This window comes from Syngnathus typhle, linkage group LG1, assembly GCF_033458585.1.
Source record: "Syngnathus typhle isolate RoL2023-S1 ecotype Sweden linkage group LG1, RoL_Styp_1.0, whole genome shotgun sequence".
NCBI lineage: Eukaryota > Metazoa > Chordata > Actinopteri > Syngnathiformes > Syngnathidae > Syngnathus > Syngnathus typhle.
Window position 1 is genome coordinate 12,270,866 of NC_083738.1, and position 13,023 is coordinate 12,283,888.

Sequence of the window (13,023 nt, forward strand, 5' to 3'; positions counted from 1 at the left end):
AGGCATCATCAGCTTCCCGTTTGAAACCAAATGTCTCCACTACCACCGGTGTCACCGGCCGACTTCCCGCCGGTAGAGCACACTCGCAAACCGCCTGCCTGGTTAATTTGGCCTGATGCACAACGCCACAGTGCAATGAATCCCGCGGGAGTTCTTCAAAGGGGTGGACCTACAGTAAGAGCTCTTTGTAATGGGGGAGAGAGAGAGAGCATGTCAAGATGTCGATTACCCAGATGCATTGTTAGTGCGGTGTATGGAGGAAGGCGAGCGGGAATTCCAAATGTGGCAGAAAAGCCCGAACGGTGTTCACTTTGGAAAGAATGCAAAACAACTGCCATGCATCCATTGTACTTGTCCTTATCAGGGTCCCGGCTGGTTGGAGCCTATCTTGAGGAAGTACAGGAAAAAACATGCAAACTCCTCAAAAATGCCAAGGAGTGCCACCTGACCAAATGATATAGTGCATAAAGATTCTGAGCTCAAATGACGGCATTTTATTCTATCCAGAACCAGGACATTGCTTGCATTGTTTTTTCGTTGGTGTAGAAGCCATCATAATGAGAATTGGCTTGAATATTTTGTTCGTCGTATCTAGCCCTATTAGATTAAAAACTAAACACTCACTCTCTGGCAAATTGTATTTGAAAGGGAACGTGGGTTGACTTAATGCTTCAAGAGACAATGTTTACCTTTTAATGTTGTAACATCGATATCAAAGAGGACGTCAATTACGCAATACTGTATAGTGTTTATAGTACGAGCCCACACAATATTACCGAGATCAATTTAGGCTCACAGAACACGCGTGTTGGTGACTGATTGGTAAATGAAAGAGATTAGCTGTCATTCCCTGCCATGTGTTTCATTGATTTGAAGTGAATTACAAGCAAACATAAAACTACAATTAATCTGTAGAAATTTGATGCTGGAAGCAAATATGCACCTAAAGAACATGAGTTTTTGATTTTTTATTAAAAATTAGCTTTATTCAATCCTAGAAACATGACAATGGAATCTGAACTAATAACTGCACTATTAAGCGCTACAAAACTACAGTAAGTATACACATGGAACACCAAAAGGAGAAAAAAACCCCCATAATCAACAAAATATGTCAAGACTAAGCTTTGAGGAAAGATGTCAGTGATGGAGAGTTGGTGATATTGTGCTAAATTTAAAGCAAAACTTACAATTTTGGTGATTTGTTTTGTTTTCAGTCCGATTGAGAGAACTCAACATGAAGAGTGTAAATGCCTGGTCCTTGAGTGAGATATATTGTATGTCAGTGTATGTGTGTGTGTGTGTGTGTGTGTGTATGTGTTTAGTCGGACACTTCCTCCGAGCTTGCAGGTGTGGATGCAGCCTCCTCATCTTCCTCTTCTGATTCCTGGTTCAAAAACAAATGTTAAGTTAGAAAATTTGTTTTATATTAATGGCCAAGAAGTGTCCATGCATCCAAAGCGCTTTATCCTTACAAGGGTTGCGGGTGTTTTCATTGCTCAGACCATTTTTCGTGATCAAAATATTAGATGAGTTTGTAGTTTGGCACAAAAAAAAAATATTCTTCCAAAAAGCTGCTCATTGCCAGTCCCAGTTAAAGTTTGCCCTCAAACTAACAGAAAAGAATTACTACATATTTAAAACCATTACTTTACTGCTGTTTGCTAGCGTAATGTTAGCCCACATTGCAAAATTCAATAGACAACAGCAATATAAAAATATTCCCAGGCAATTATTCTTAATCCTGTGTGGGGGAAACCACCCCCACAATATTACTGTAATCTAAGAGAGTAACGTATTGGTAAACCTCTTTTGCTTTTGTCTGTGTGACTGTACTTTCCCATGCTGGCTAAGGTGTGCACACCAGAAGGGCTGGAATGCCTGACTGGCTTTGTGATTCATTGCAATAGGAAAAGATTTGACGTTTGGAGTTCCAAGGTTGGTCACCGTATGAATTGAACAGGTAAATCGAAGCACAAATGCACTTAATTGAGTGGCGGAACGAGTTAAGTTTGTGAAGCGAAGCGCCGCACAGTGTGACTGGGCAAGTTGACGTTTGCTTTACTGGATTTTGTTTAGGCTTCATGGACGGATTACTCAGAAGCGATTTGGAACTTGAGACGATGAAGATGTTGCGCAGTGATTTGTTTTTGACCACAGAGATTGGCTGAAGTGAAAAAGCCACAGATGAAGTGGATAACATAATGCATGTCGTCATCGCCGCTCATACGCACCTCCTTCTGCTTCTTCTTCTTCTTCTTCCTGGACTTGCTCTTATGGTCCGAGTCGGACGAGCTCTCGCTGGTCTCAATGAACTCTTTGCTCTTGAAGCTCTCGTTGCCGCCACTGCGCTCCCTCTCCTTGTCTCCTCCAGAGGACTTGGACTTCTTGTCCTCCCTTTTGCCTCCAGACTTCTTGGCCTCCCTGAAAGGAGAGGCGGGGGGTCAGATGAGGAAACATTAGAGAGGGTAGCCTGACCGTACGTATTAAGTTGTGAGGTTATGAGTCTTACCTCTTAGAAATGGAAGAGTCTCCTCCACCGCTTTCCTTGTACTCCTTCTTTGCGATGTCGTATTGCCTCCTGGCTTCTCCTGCCTTGGTTTCCCACTCCTGAAGAAAGGATAACATTGGCGCAGACCACGACAGAATGTGATGTTAAGCAGAATGAGGTGGCAGCTATTGAATATTTTTGAACAATTCTATGAGGGATAGGAATTGGTTTTGCATTGTTAAACACATTGCCAAACACATGAGGAGCACGCATCCTCACGTTCTACGATCATATCTGTGACTGAGCGCGAATGGCGTTAAAAAGTGCCTGAGGAGGTGAGTGACGTGCAAGAAAAATCGTGTCTATCAGGATTATACAGTACCCACAAGAGTGTTTTGCTTTATATTTCAAGGGGTTATTTTGTGAGTAAGACTTTTCAAGCCTGAGCGAGAAAATGATTTTGTTTTATGCTTTTAACAAACTAAACCAAATCACAGCGCAGTCAGCAGCGTATCCGTGGTCCTCCTCATCCCTCACCTCTTTCTCGTCTTTGCCCAGCTGCCTCCACAATTCACCAGCCTTCTTGGAGATCTCTGTGACAGAGATTCCGGGGTTGTCCGATTTGATTTTCTCACGGCTGGATTTGAGCCACAGCATGTAGGCACTCATTGGCCGCTTGGGGCCACCTTTGTCTTTCTGCTTCCTCTGTGGTGGTTTGAAAAAGAAAAAAAATCATGAAACTGCTGTTCAAAAGGGACAGCGCCATCACATTTTGCGGGATTCCAACTTCTTGCTTCTCACCTCTTTGCGTGGCTTTCTTTCCTTTTTCTCCCTCACCATTTTGGGCTTTTCAACTTTTTGCTTCTTCTTTGGACTGTTATCTTCACTACCGTCGCCTTCGTCACTGCTGTCGCTAGCCGACGCCTTGCTGTCGTACCTGACGGCAGAGGGGAGAAATGTTATGCCTTCACGGTGAAAAGAGCAAAAAGTGTTTCCAGGAGTCGTCGTTTTCCTTACTCCTCTGCAATGTCGTCATCCTCCTCACCAGGGTTGAAAGACTCATCTAAAGAAAGATAAGGGAAAGAAAAGTCTAACTTAATATTCGAAACACAGTGTCAATGTCCGTGTCATAAAGTGGCCGGCGGGAATATTTATTGACTTTTGCTCAAAACAATCGATAAAATGTTAGAATGCACACACAAATAAATCATTACAATCTAATTAATTAAATGACAGTGAGTGTGCCTCTTAAGGTAGCCAGAAATAACATATCAGGCAAGAGTTAACAAGTAGAACTGCCTCTCACCAAGCCTGTGAACAAATTTGCTGCTCCTGCTCTAAACATGTACTCGTCAACTCACCGCTGCCGCTGTCGGAATCATCGCTGTCATTGCCCTCCTCTCTGATTTTGCCCTCAGCCTTCATGCGCTCCAAGTAGGCGTCGTGTTTGTCCTCGTCCGAGTCGCTGTACTCGTCGATGTTACCCTTCATTCCCTGGAAATAAAGTACCTAGTTAGAAAACAAATGCTTTAAAAGAGCCTGCCTACACAAGCCGCCAACCCCATGGAAGCGCTGACAGTAGAAGTTCAAAAGAGATCAGAGTTTTCATTAAAAGAGTTCAATTCAGTCACGATAGCATTCTTCAGCAAAAAAAAGCCCTGATTGATTTTCCAGCCAGCATTGTTTGTGCATAAAAACTTTCAATGTGTGTGTTTTGGGGCTGTCTCCAACCACAGTTGTATTTGTGTTATTGCCACACCAACCCAACCAACCCCAGGCCACAAATCTGGACAATGCAAACCCCCACCCACACAGTTAGTTATATGCCACGCGCCCGCACCTGTCCAATGTTAGCCAAGAATCATTCGTTGGAATTCTCCCAATCCAAAAGAAATGTTTGCAACACACCCAACCACAATGTAAATTAACAACACGGGGCTGGCTTTCGGGCAGCACGCCATGCAAGCATTTATCACGCCAACCACGGGACGGACATACGCACCTTCTTCTACACGAGCACAAGTACAAGGAGAAGGGAGGGCGACAAGTGTCATTAAGTGGGATTATGATTGACATAAGGGTGTCTTGTATGAGATAGGGCGACTGTGTTACCTCTTTGAAACCTCTGTTCTTGATGTTGAGCTTCTTGGCGTTGACAAAGTCAAACAGCTTGCCGTACTCTTCCCTGGAGGGGGAGATGGAAGATGTTAGCCAATATGAGGACAGTGAATGAAAGAAAAACGTAAGGAATATCAGGAAATGAGGGTTCTCAATGACAGTGCTCTCACCATGTTGAGGATATTTGATTTTAAGGTGATTTTTTTTTAAAATGCACTCTTTACTTTCACAAGGGTGCTTGAATTGAACTTTTGGATGTACGTACATGTCTACACATTCAATGTCTGAGTATTATAATGGAGTGCATTTTGGGGTCATCCTGAAATTTCAACCAAAAGCCCAGTATCTCCGACTTCTGGTGAGTACGTTGTTTAATTCAAGATGTGGTCTACTCTTGACCGGTGAAATTACTCAGTATGAACAACACGATGGCGTCACCTCTCAATGTTGCTGAAGGTGTACTGGTTTCCCTGCTTGGTCTCAATCTCAAAATCAAAGGAACGAGTCGTGGTGGTGCCTCTGGCGAAGTTGACGCAGGAGATCTCCTCGAAGCGCAGGTGTACGGGGGGCTTGTGAACGTAGATGAAGCCCCTTTCCAAGGGATAGAGGAGACCCGAGGTTGCCTTGTAGGAGCAAGTGATGCACTGAGCACCAGAGTGGCTGGGCAGGTAGTGGCAGAGGTAAGATTATTTCCGTGGGGGTCATAAAAAACAAACAAAAAAACATTAAAAAGAAATGATTTGGCATTATGAGGCATTCGGAGCATACCCTTGAAAGTTCCCGGGCACTGTGATCTTTCTGTTGACCAGGGCCTTCATCACCCTGCTGACCAGCTCATATAGAGACCCTGACATGTTCTTGCTCAGTTTGCCCTCAAAGCGGCGCTCCACGTCATCCCTGATGAAAAGAAAAAAAATATACTGTCAACCAGTAGAACTTTGCTTCCCCTCAGTGGGGAAAAACTATTTAGAACGGCTGTGTGAACAGCAAGCCAAAAAGGGTATCATGAGGACACATTTTATTGACTTACTGGAAACACAACTGCACAATTGAATGACCTGCAGTGTTAATCGTGCATTATGGTAATTGCAGTTTCCGGAGATACAATGCAGTTCCTGTACATCAAGTGTCTCTCGAGTATACTTGCAGCACATAAACTCACTCGCTCATGGTAAGTGAGAGGCTGATGTTTTCCTCTTTGGAGAATAGCAGAATCAGGAAGTGGTATCGTGTCTGGCCCTGCTTGATGGGAGGATCCAGACTAATCTACACCAAAAGACAAGAGGTGGGAAGGGAAGATACATCATGTTCACACAAAAAAAAAGCTATGTAAAAATACAAAGTAGACAACATCTCACCTCTAAAAGAATTTGAAAGCAAAAAAGTCCACATACCACAAAGAACATCTGCCTCTGGTCCTTGTGTGGCAGCAGGAATAGACGAAGGACGGTGGTGTAGGGAATCTTGTAGTCAAACGTCTTACCATGGAGGTGAAGGAAGGTTGGGTAGATGCGAATGTCATATCTGGCCACATACACATACCGTGTTTAATAGAGCTGAGAAGCGCCAAGGGTGGAAAGTGTTGATTTTTGAAACTGACAGATGGAGGAATCATGTCATTTGTAGATTCAAGAACAGAGCTGGCTTTACTTTGCCCACCACTGATCTGAATGATGCTTTGGGCTTGTGGGTGATGTTACCTTCCTCTGGGTGTAAGACACTGCAGCTCTTTGAAAATACACACAGCATCTCCCGTGGCCTGGATCACATCCGCCTTTGTTAAGACATTCTGGGCAAAGGCCTGAAAAGAGGAAAACATTCGCTTTCAGCGCAGGGGCGAAATGGCTTCAACGAGGAAGCGGCAGGGGAAACGCCCTCTCACCTCCACAGGGTCCTGCCGCTCGTCCGCCTGACCGGGCGGGACGTAGAAGCGGACCTCCATGAGCGAGACCTCGGCGTCGTCGTTCTGGTGGAATTCCAAGGTGACTTCATTCTTGCCCGTGGCGCACTGTGACACGTTGGCTAGAGGGACCTCGAAGGCTGTCGTGTCATTCACATCAAACGATAACAACGGCCCTGCAGTGGAAGATTTGATGGAACTGATTTTCTTGAGAAAATAATTTTTCGGTGTGCACATACACGCAAATTGAACCCAATTCAATTCCGACTCTGACCCGTAATTGAATAATGATTGCTGATTGGGGTGTTGTGTTTTTACCAGAAAACTTGGCCGTTCCCCAGTTCCACCCCTTCACACTCATGTCCTTCTCTGTTAGCTCCATGTTGTAGTTTGCTTTGAAGAACTCTGAGATCTTCTCAAAGTCCTGATGCAGGGAGACAAACACAAAGAATTTGTAGTTAGGAAAACCCTGACGTGATGCATGGGTCAAAGCTTAGCAAAACATTTCCTCACCAATGAGAAAAAAAGTGCACAAGGGCTCGGGGGGCTAATTAAATTGACGATATTAAAACCACGCCTATTGTTCGGGCCTCCCAGGACCACAGGAGGTGAACATAATCCATCTAACTACTTTGTCCTCCTCCTCTCAACATTGCCGCTGACAGACAGAGTTTATTTAGATTGCGGGCTCGCTTACAACCACACAACACACACACATCCAGGCACTGTCCTCGTCACATGTGGAAGTGATTGTGGCACGCACGGAAGAACAGAATGAGACTCTGTGGGGAAGGGAGTTTACACACCTGGATATCTGCCTGTCTGCGTTCTTGATACTGCTAATTAGAGTACGCATAATCAGTGTGTGTATATATACACGTGTGTGTGTGCGTGTGTGTGTGTGTGTGTGTGAGGCTCCTCATCAGTCCTTTTGTGACGTTGTTTAAAAAAAAGGAGCACGTTTTGGTGGCGGGTGTTTCACGCTGAGCTCAATGTGGACCGTTTTCTTCCATTGTACGCCACCATGTCGTCACTGTAGTTGTTGTCTTAATAAACGCAAGTCTTACAACAAACACCACACAGCTCAGTCCAGAGTAGCCGTGGTGTCAACTGATTCTATTCTGCTCTCCAAACAAACAAACTACATTCACTCACTGGTGCAGGTTAGTTAGGTTAATTAATAATCGTAAAAAGATTAGATAGGACTCCCGTAATTTGGAACATCTACCAGAAGTGTACTCCTTACATTTACCGTAATTTTCGGACTATAAGTCGCTCCGGAGTATAAATCGCACCAGCCATAAAATGCCCAAAAAAGTGAAAAAAAACATAAAAGTCACAACGGAGTATAAGTCGCATTTTGGGGGGCAATTTATTCGACAAAATCCAACACCAAGAACAGTCATGAACGAGCAACAACAGGCTGAACAATAGCTATGCTAACGTGACATAAACACAAACTAAGAGCTGAGAACGGCCCTGACGTAAAATTCAGAGTTATTCAAAAAACTATTCCATAAATAACACGTTAATAAAACCATCTGTCTCACTCCAATTCATTAAATCCATCAATCGTCCTTTGTCAACAATGCGTGCGCGCCGCTTCCACGGAAGTCAGTTGAAATTCAAATTACAGTAATCCCTTGCTACATCGCGGTTTCACTTTTTTTGGGGGGGGGAAATTTTTTGAAAAAAAAACATAAATCGCTCATTATAAGTCGCTCCCCCACCCAAACTATGAAAAGAAACGTGACCTATAGTCAGAAAATTACGGTATATATGAATCCTTGGGTTTGTATATAAAGCACCATTCCGATGATGTTACAACACTGTGCAATATGTCAATACAGTAAGAGTGAAAGTAATTTCAGTGCCTTGGTTATGTTATGTTGGAAAAAAAATATTATTTAAAGGCGAGCTTGGTCCACAACAAAGCTGCTCGCAGGCACACGTTCAACATCTCGCCAAGGTTACCGTGTCTACACAGCCAGAGGGGCTAAACCTGCAGTCATTGACCAATTACCGACACTGTCTGAGGGATACTAAACAATGACATCACGCTCCGGTGCTTGGCGACGTGAGGATTTATCTCCGAAAAGTCGTCTGATTAACCCCAGGAGACGCTGCTCACACCACCTCGGCTTATACCAGAGCCTTCTTTCCACTCATTTCCTGGCATCCTGACAATCTCTGTGCACGCACGGCAGCGAGCGAGAGGGAAAAGAAAAACACACAGGAAGATTTAAAAAAAAAAAAAAAAAAAAACTTTTCCTCCACAGCAGTCTTAGCCAAATTGTTTCAGTGAACTGATATAAACACTGACTTACATGAGCCCATGATTACACTGTTTATGCAGCACATGTGCGAATGCTGCGCTCGCTCATTAATCCTATTAGGGCCTGACACACACACACACGCGCACTTTTCAACAACTCGTTCACATGGGGGCAGCACAGCGGCGCTTTGGTTAGCGCTGCTGCCTCGTAACTAGAATTCTAGGTCGGATTCTCATAGCTGAGGTTTCTTTTTTTATTATTATTATCATTATGAGCTGTTGATGGCTTTTTTTTTCTCTTTACATTGTCCTGCCAGTCAACATTTCTCTCCTGATTTCTGTCGTCATGATACCAAAATGACTGATGCTATGCCCCCCCCCAAAAAACTGTTGAAATTGTTAGTGTGTGGAGCTTCAGACTGAATAAAGTATGCCACAGTCTACCAAGGTGTTACATTTTCAACAAATACTGCCCGTATTTTCCAGGAGTGACTAATAAACAGCTTAAAAAGCAAGCAGCCTTGGCTTTCTGAGGAGAACTATTCACTAACTGCAGAAATGTGTAGAAGTAGCACTGGTACTAAGTTGGTACTTGGTAATAGGGCCGGAGGATTTCAGGAAAAGATTCAAAGGCAATTTTTCTGATTTGTCTGACAGATATTGCAATTTTGCTTCACATTTTTTAAATTAGATTTTTTCTTTTATCCAACTTCAGCTTCACACATTCATCAATCAAACTTCATTGCTATTAGTCTAATCATGAAAGAACACTGTGTGAGGGAGACAGTCAAGTTTTGTAAATGAGGCGAGGCTTTTGTATCGGTATATTATGCAACCCGTTACGAGCAACCCTCAGATATGCCGGCGCTTGAGGGAATGGGAAGGGGGGTGTAAGAAAAGTAGCAGCTGCCAATGCACTTATCTTTTTATCGAATGGGAGGAATAGCGAAACAAACAAACAAATACAAATTGAAAGCTTTCACACAGACCACAGAGAAGTCACTATCAGTGAACTAACCGTGTGGTAAACAGCCAACCTGGCTGCGGGCTCTTGACTTGGCCACACCTATTTAGACAAATGTATTACGATGCGAGCCTGACTTTCAGCGTAATTACACTGGTTAACCAGTTTATGGCTTAGAAAAAAGAGAAGAAGTCACAATAGTTTATTTTTCATTAAAATTCTAACAAAAAAAATGCGGGTGGTTTTCTGCAGGCAGGAACAGATTAATAAGATTACAACTCATTTCAATGAAAGAAACTAGTTTGCTATTCAAGTGACATCAGTTATGATGAATTCAACTCTTGAGTCAAGGTACCGCTGGACTCTATGTTGCACATAGGTGTAAATGTCTGCCTGCCTGTTTGTATGTGTCATAGACTGACTGACCTCCCCAGAACCCTCAAACCCTCAGGGAGCTATGAAATTAATAGATGGCCATTAACCCAAGATCTTTTCAGAGAATATATATCATACCCAAACGGCAATATAATTAGCTTTTAAGTAAGGGTGCTCCAAACGATTGGCCACCAATTGCGATTGGCCGATTTTTACAGAAGCGTGTGATCAGTGATCAATCATTTTAAATGACCTATGATGGCATATTGTATTTATAGAGAAATCTATACTATAATTGTGTTTCTTTTCAATAACATGAGTCAGTGAAGCAATTTGTAAAGGATTATTTTAATTTAACTTTCACCATCGATGCTCACCTGATTGAAATAAGATGTCACTATTTCACACTCAACCTTAAGTCACAGTTTGTTTAAAAAAATGAGAAAAAAAACAGTGATTGTTAAATATGACACATTTAACTGCTAGTAACACATTGGGATTGAAGTCCTTGAGTGGTTAGATATGACAGTCTTGACGAGTTGTATGTTAATCTGAGCAAAGTAAGGTAATGTTTATTCCAACATTTCACTATAGGCTTCCAGAGAGAGGAAACTACGTCAAGCATGAACACAAAACTGCCAGATCACTCCTCGAAATGTGGACGCAGAGCTCATGGAACTGATGTGCACGTGTAATACACTCACCGTGTCCCTGAAGCCGTCATATTTGTAGGCGTGTCCTGCGCTGGTGCTCAGCTTGATTCCGTGACCTAAACACACGCGTCGCCATTGCGCCAGGCTAAGTTCACTTGCCGGGATGCTGTCCACCCTTCCCGTCTTGCTGCTCTTGTACACCACATTTTGCTTGCTGAAGCGCAGCCGGCCGTCATTCTGCAGAGAAAGAAAAAAGCACAGGCTATTGTAAAAAACATAAGTATTAACTAGTGTTTACCTGGTTTTGGAAGACTTGTTCAAACTTAAGCGTGCAGAAAATGTACAGTTTGGACATGTTTGGATAAGAAATCACAATACAAGACATACATGTTAGTGAGGTAAACATTTAACAATATGCATTGCCAGCATGTCTCATACAAATCAGGTATCTTTTATGGTCACATAGAATATTGTCCATTCCCAAGAGAATTTTTGATAGGGCACATACCCAGGAGCCTTTGGCTTCCTGGTAGATGTCGTTGAACTCCAGCGTGTCTGCCATCTCGACTACAGGCTGATGCTCTGCAGATACACAAATGCAATATAAATGAACTTTCTTTTCATGTGCACGGTTAATTACGTTATGTATATAAGAGCAGGAAGTAGTAAGGAGGCAAATCGTGTTATGTGCACACACACAGAAGGAATGATTCTGTCAACTTGCAATGTTGCTCAAGTATCCAAATCTCAACCACTGCTTCATCCTACTTCATGAATAGTTTCACGTCAGCACTGTTTCCAAACATCACCTAGTGTTCCATTGGATAAAGTACGCGGAACACGTTGAAGTTATCGCTACGTTTTGTAATGTCGCTCGCTGTCTGAGCTAACTTGAATTGCACGAGGTGCGCTTCTTTTATGATAATGCATTGCGTTGCAGTCAGAAAGACTGCAGCCATTATGGAAGTTAAAGCACAAACGGGATCAAGCACCGCCCCGTTTAGATACCACACGCCTCAAAACGAGCGCTGCGAGCGAGCAATGCCAGTGTAAAGAAACAAAGTGATGGCATGCTGAATTAAATTGCGAATGGAAAGGGAAGAAAGGGACAGATAAAACAAGCCTCGTTACTTACAGATATCAGAGGCTTGCCTACAGTTAACCATTAACACAGTGGGAAAACTTTAAAGCCCTACTGTCAATATGAAGAGGTCCGCCTGTTTCCCGCGTGTAGCACGGGCGCTAACCCTACGTCACAGGAAGCACTTTACGATGTTCGCTACTACTTCCGGTATTGCGATGAAAGGCACTGTCTAAAATCTAAATATATCTATTAAATTATGATTCAAACGCCATTTTTTTACAGTGAATTTCCAAATTCGGCCAATTACTTTGTTAACGTAAATTATTATTATTATTTTTTTAGATGCTCTATGGCCCAGTGATGCAGTGATTCCTTTCTACCTTTAGATGTCGCTGAACCCATCTAATGTAAATAGACTGCCACGTTCAAGTGGAAGACGCCCAAATAAAATTGGAAGCACGTTTTATTTAAAGGAAATCATGAAATTATAATGATGATCAAGATTTGAAGTCGTTTGAGAGATATAACGATATGTGCAGATCCAAGCATCAATTACAACTTGGGGGATGAAATAAAATATATTTTAGTGAGTGATTCCCCTAAATATACTGCTAATATTTGTGCCATTCATAAATTAAATACAGGAAAGAAATTCAAACACCACATAAAAAATGCAAACGGACACCTAGAAAAACCAAGGCAGAGTTGACACGTTCAACAACTTCCATGCAGCTCCAATAGTGCTTATTATATAATTTAATTCTCGTTATGTCAAAGAACTGCATCTTCCCAAGTTGTTTCCTTCCCATATTTACATAAACTCTCTGACACATTTAGTATGTTGCTTTTTGGGAGGTCTGCATGGTGGCTGGCTTGTTTTCCAGCATGATTATAATCAGTGCACATAGTTTGTCCATCTACGTTCTGCAATACAAACCGACCGGCGCTTGAGCACTCTTTGGGAATATATATCCTTGAGTTAACTGCATGGGATGGGAGTATTTGAGGCCTCGTCGGGGACACAGTTTGCAGTTCATTGAGAATTCAAGACGAATCAGACCTATACGATCGAAATCACTCCTGTATGACAGTTGTTAAAATCATTATAACTGTTATATATATATATATATATATATATATATATATATATATATATAAATGAA

At 42.6% G+C, this 13,023-nt stretch overlaps 1 protein-coding gene across 2 annotated transcripts; it reads right to left on the reverse strand.

The window, feature by feature from the left end:
• Positions 1–953: 953 nt before the first annotated feature.
• On the reverse strand, positions 954–12,048 carry ssrp1a (structure specific recognition protein 1a). 2 transcript variants are annotated; one of them, XM_061286325.1, is made up of 18 exons: positions 11,973–12,048; positions 11,285–11,358; positions 10,828–11,013; positions 6,828–6,933; positions 6,492–6,685; positions 6,310–6,410; positions 6,004–6,133; positions 5,772–5,875; positions 5,378–5,506; positions 5,048–5,269; positions 4,604–4,676; positions 3,853–3,985; positions 3,509–3,554; positions 3,293–3,428; positions 3,029–3,196; positions 2,513–2,610; positions 2,235–2,424; positions 954–1,387 (listed from the first exon to the last, which is right to left on the reverse strand). In XM_061286325.1, exons 2-18 carry the CDS (start codon positions 11,336–11,338, stop codon positions 1,322–1,324), a joined length of 2,136 nt encoding a protein of 711 aa, XP_061142309.1. In that variant the 5' UTR covers positions 11,339–11,358; positions 11,973–12,048; the 3' UTR covers positions 954–1,321. The 2 variants fall into 2 exon arrangements, with proteins under 2 accessions (XP_061142309.1, XP_061142302.1); XM_061286318.1 differs by having other exon boundaries at positions 11,912–12,048.
• Positions 12,049–13,023: the final 975 nt, after the last annotated feature.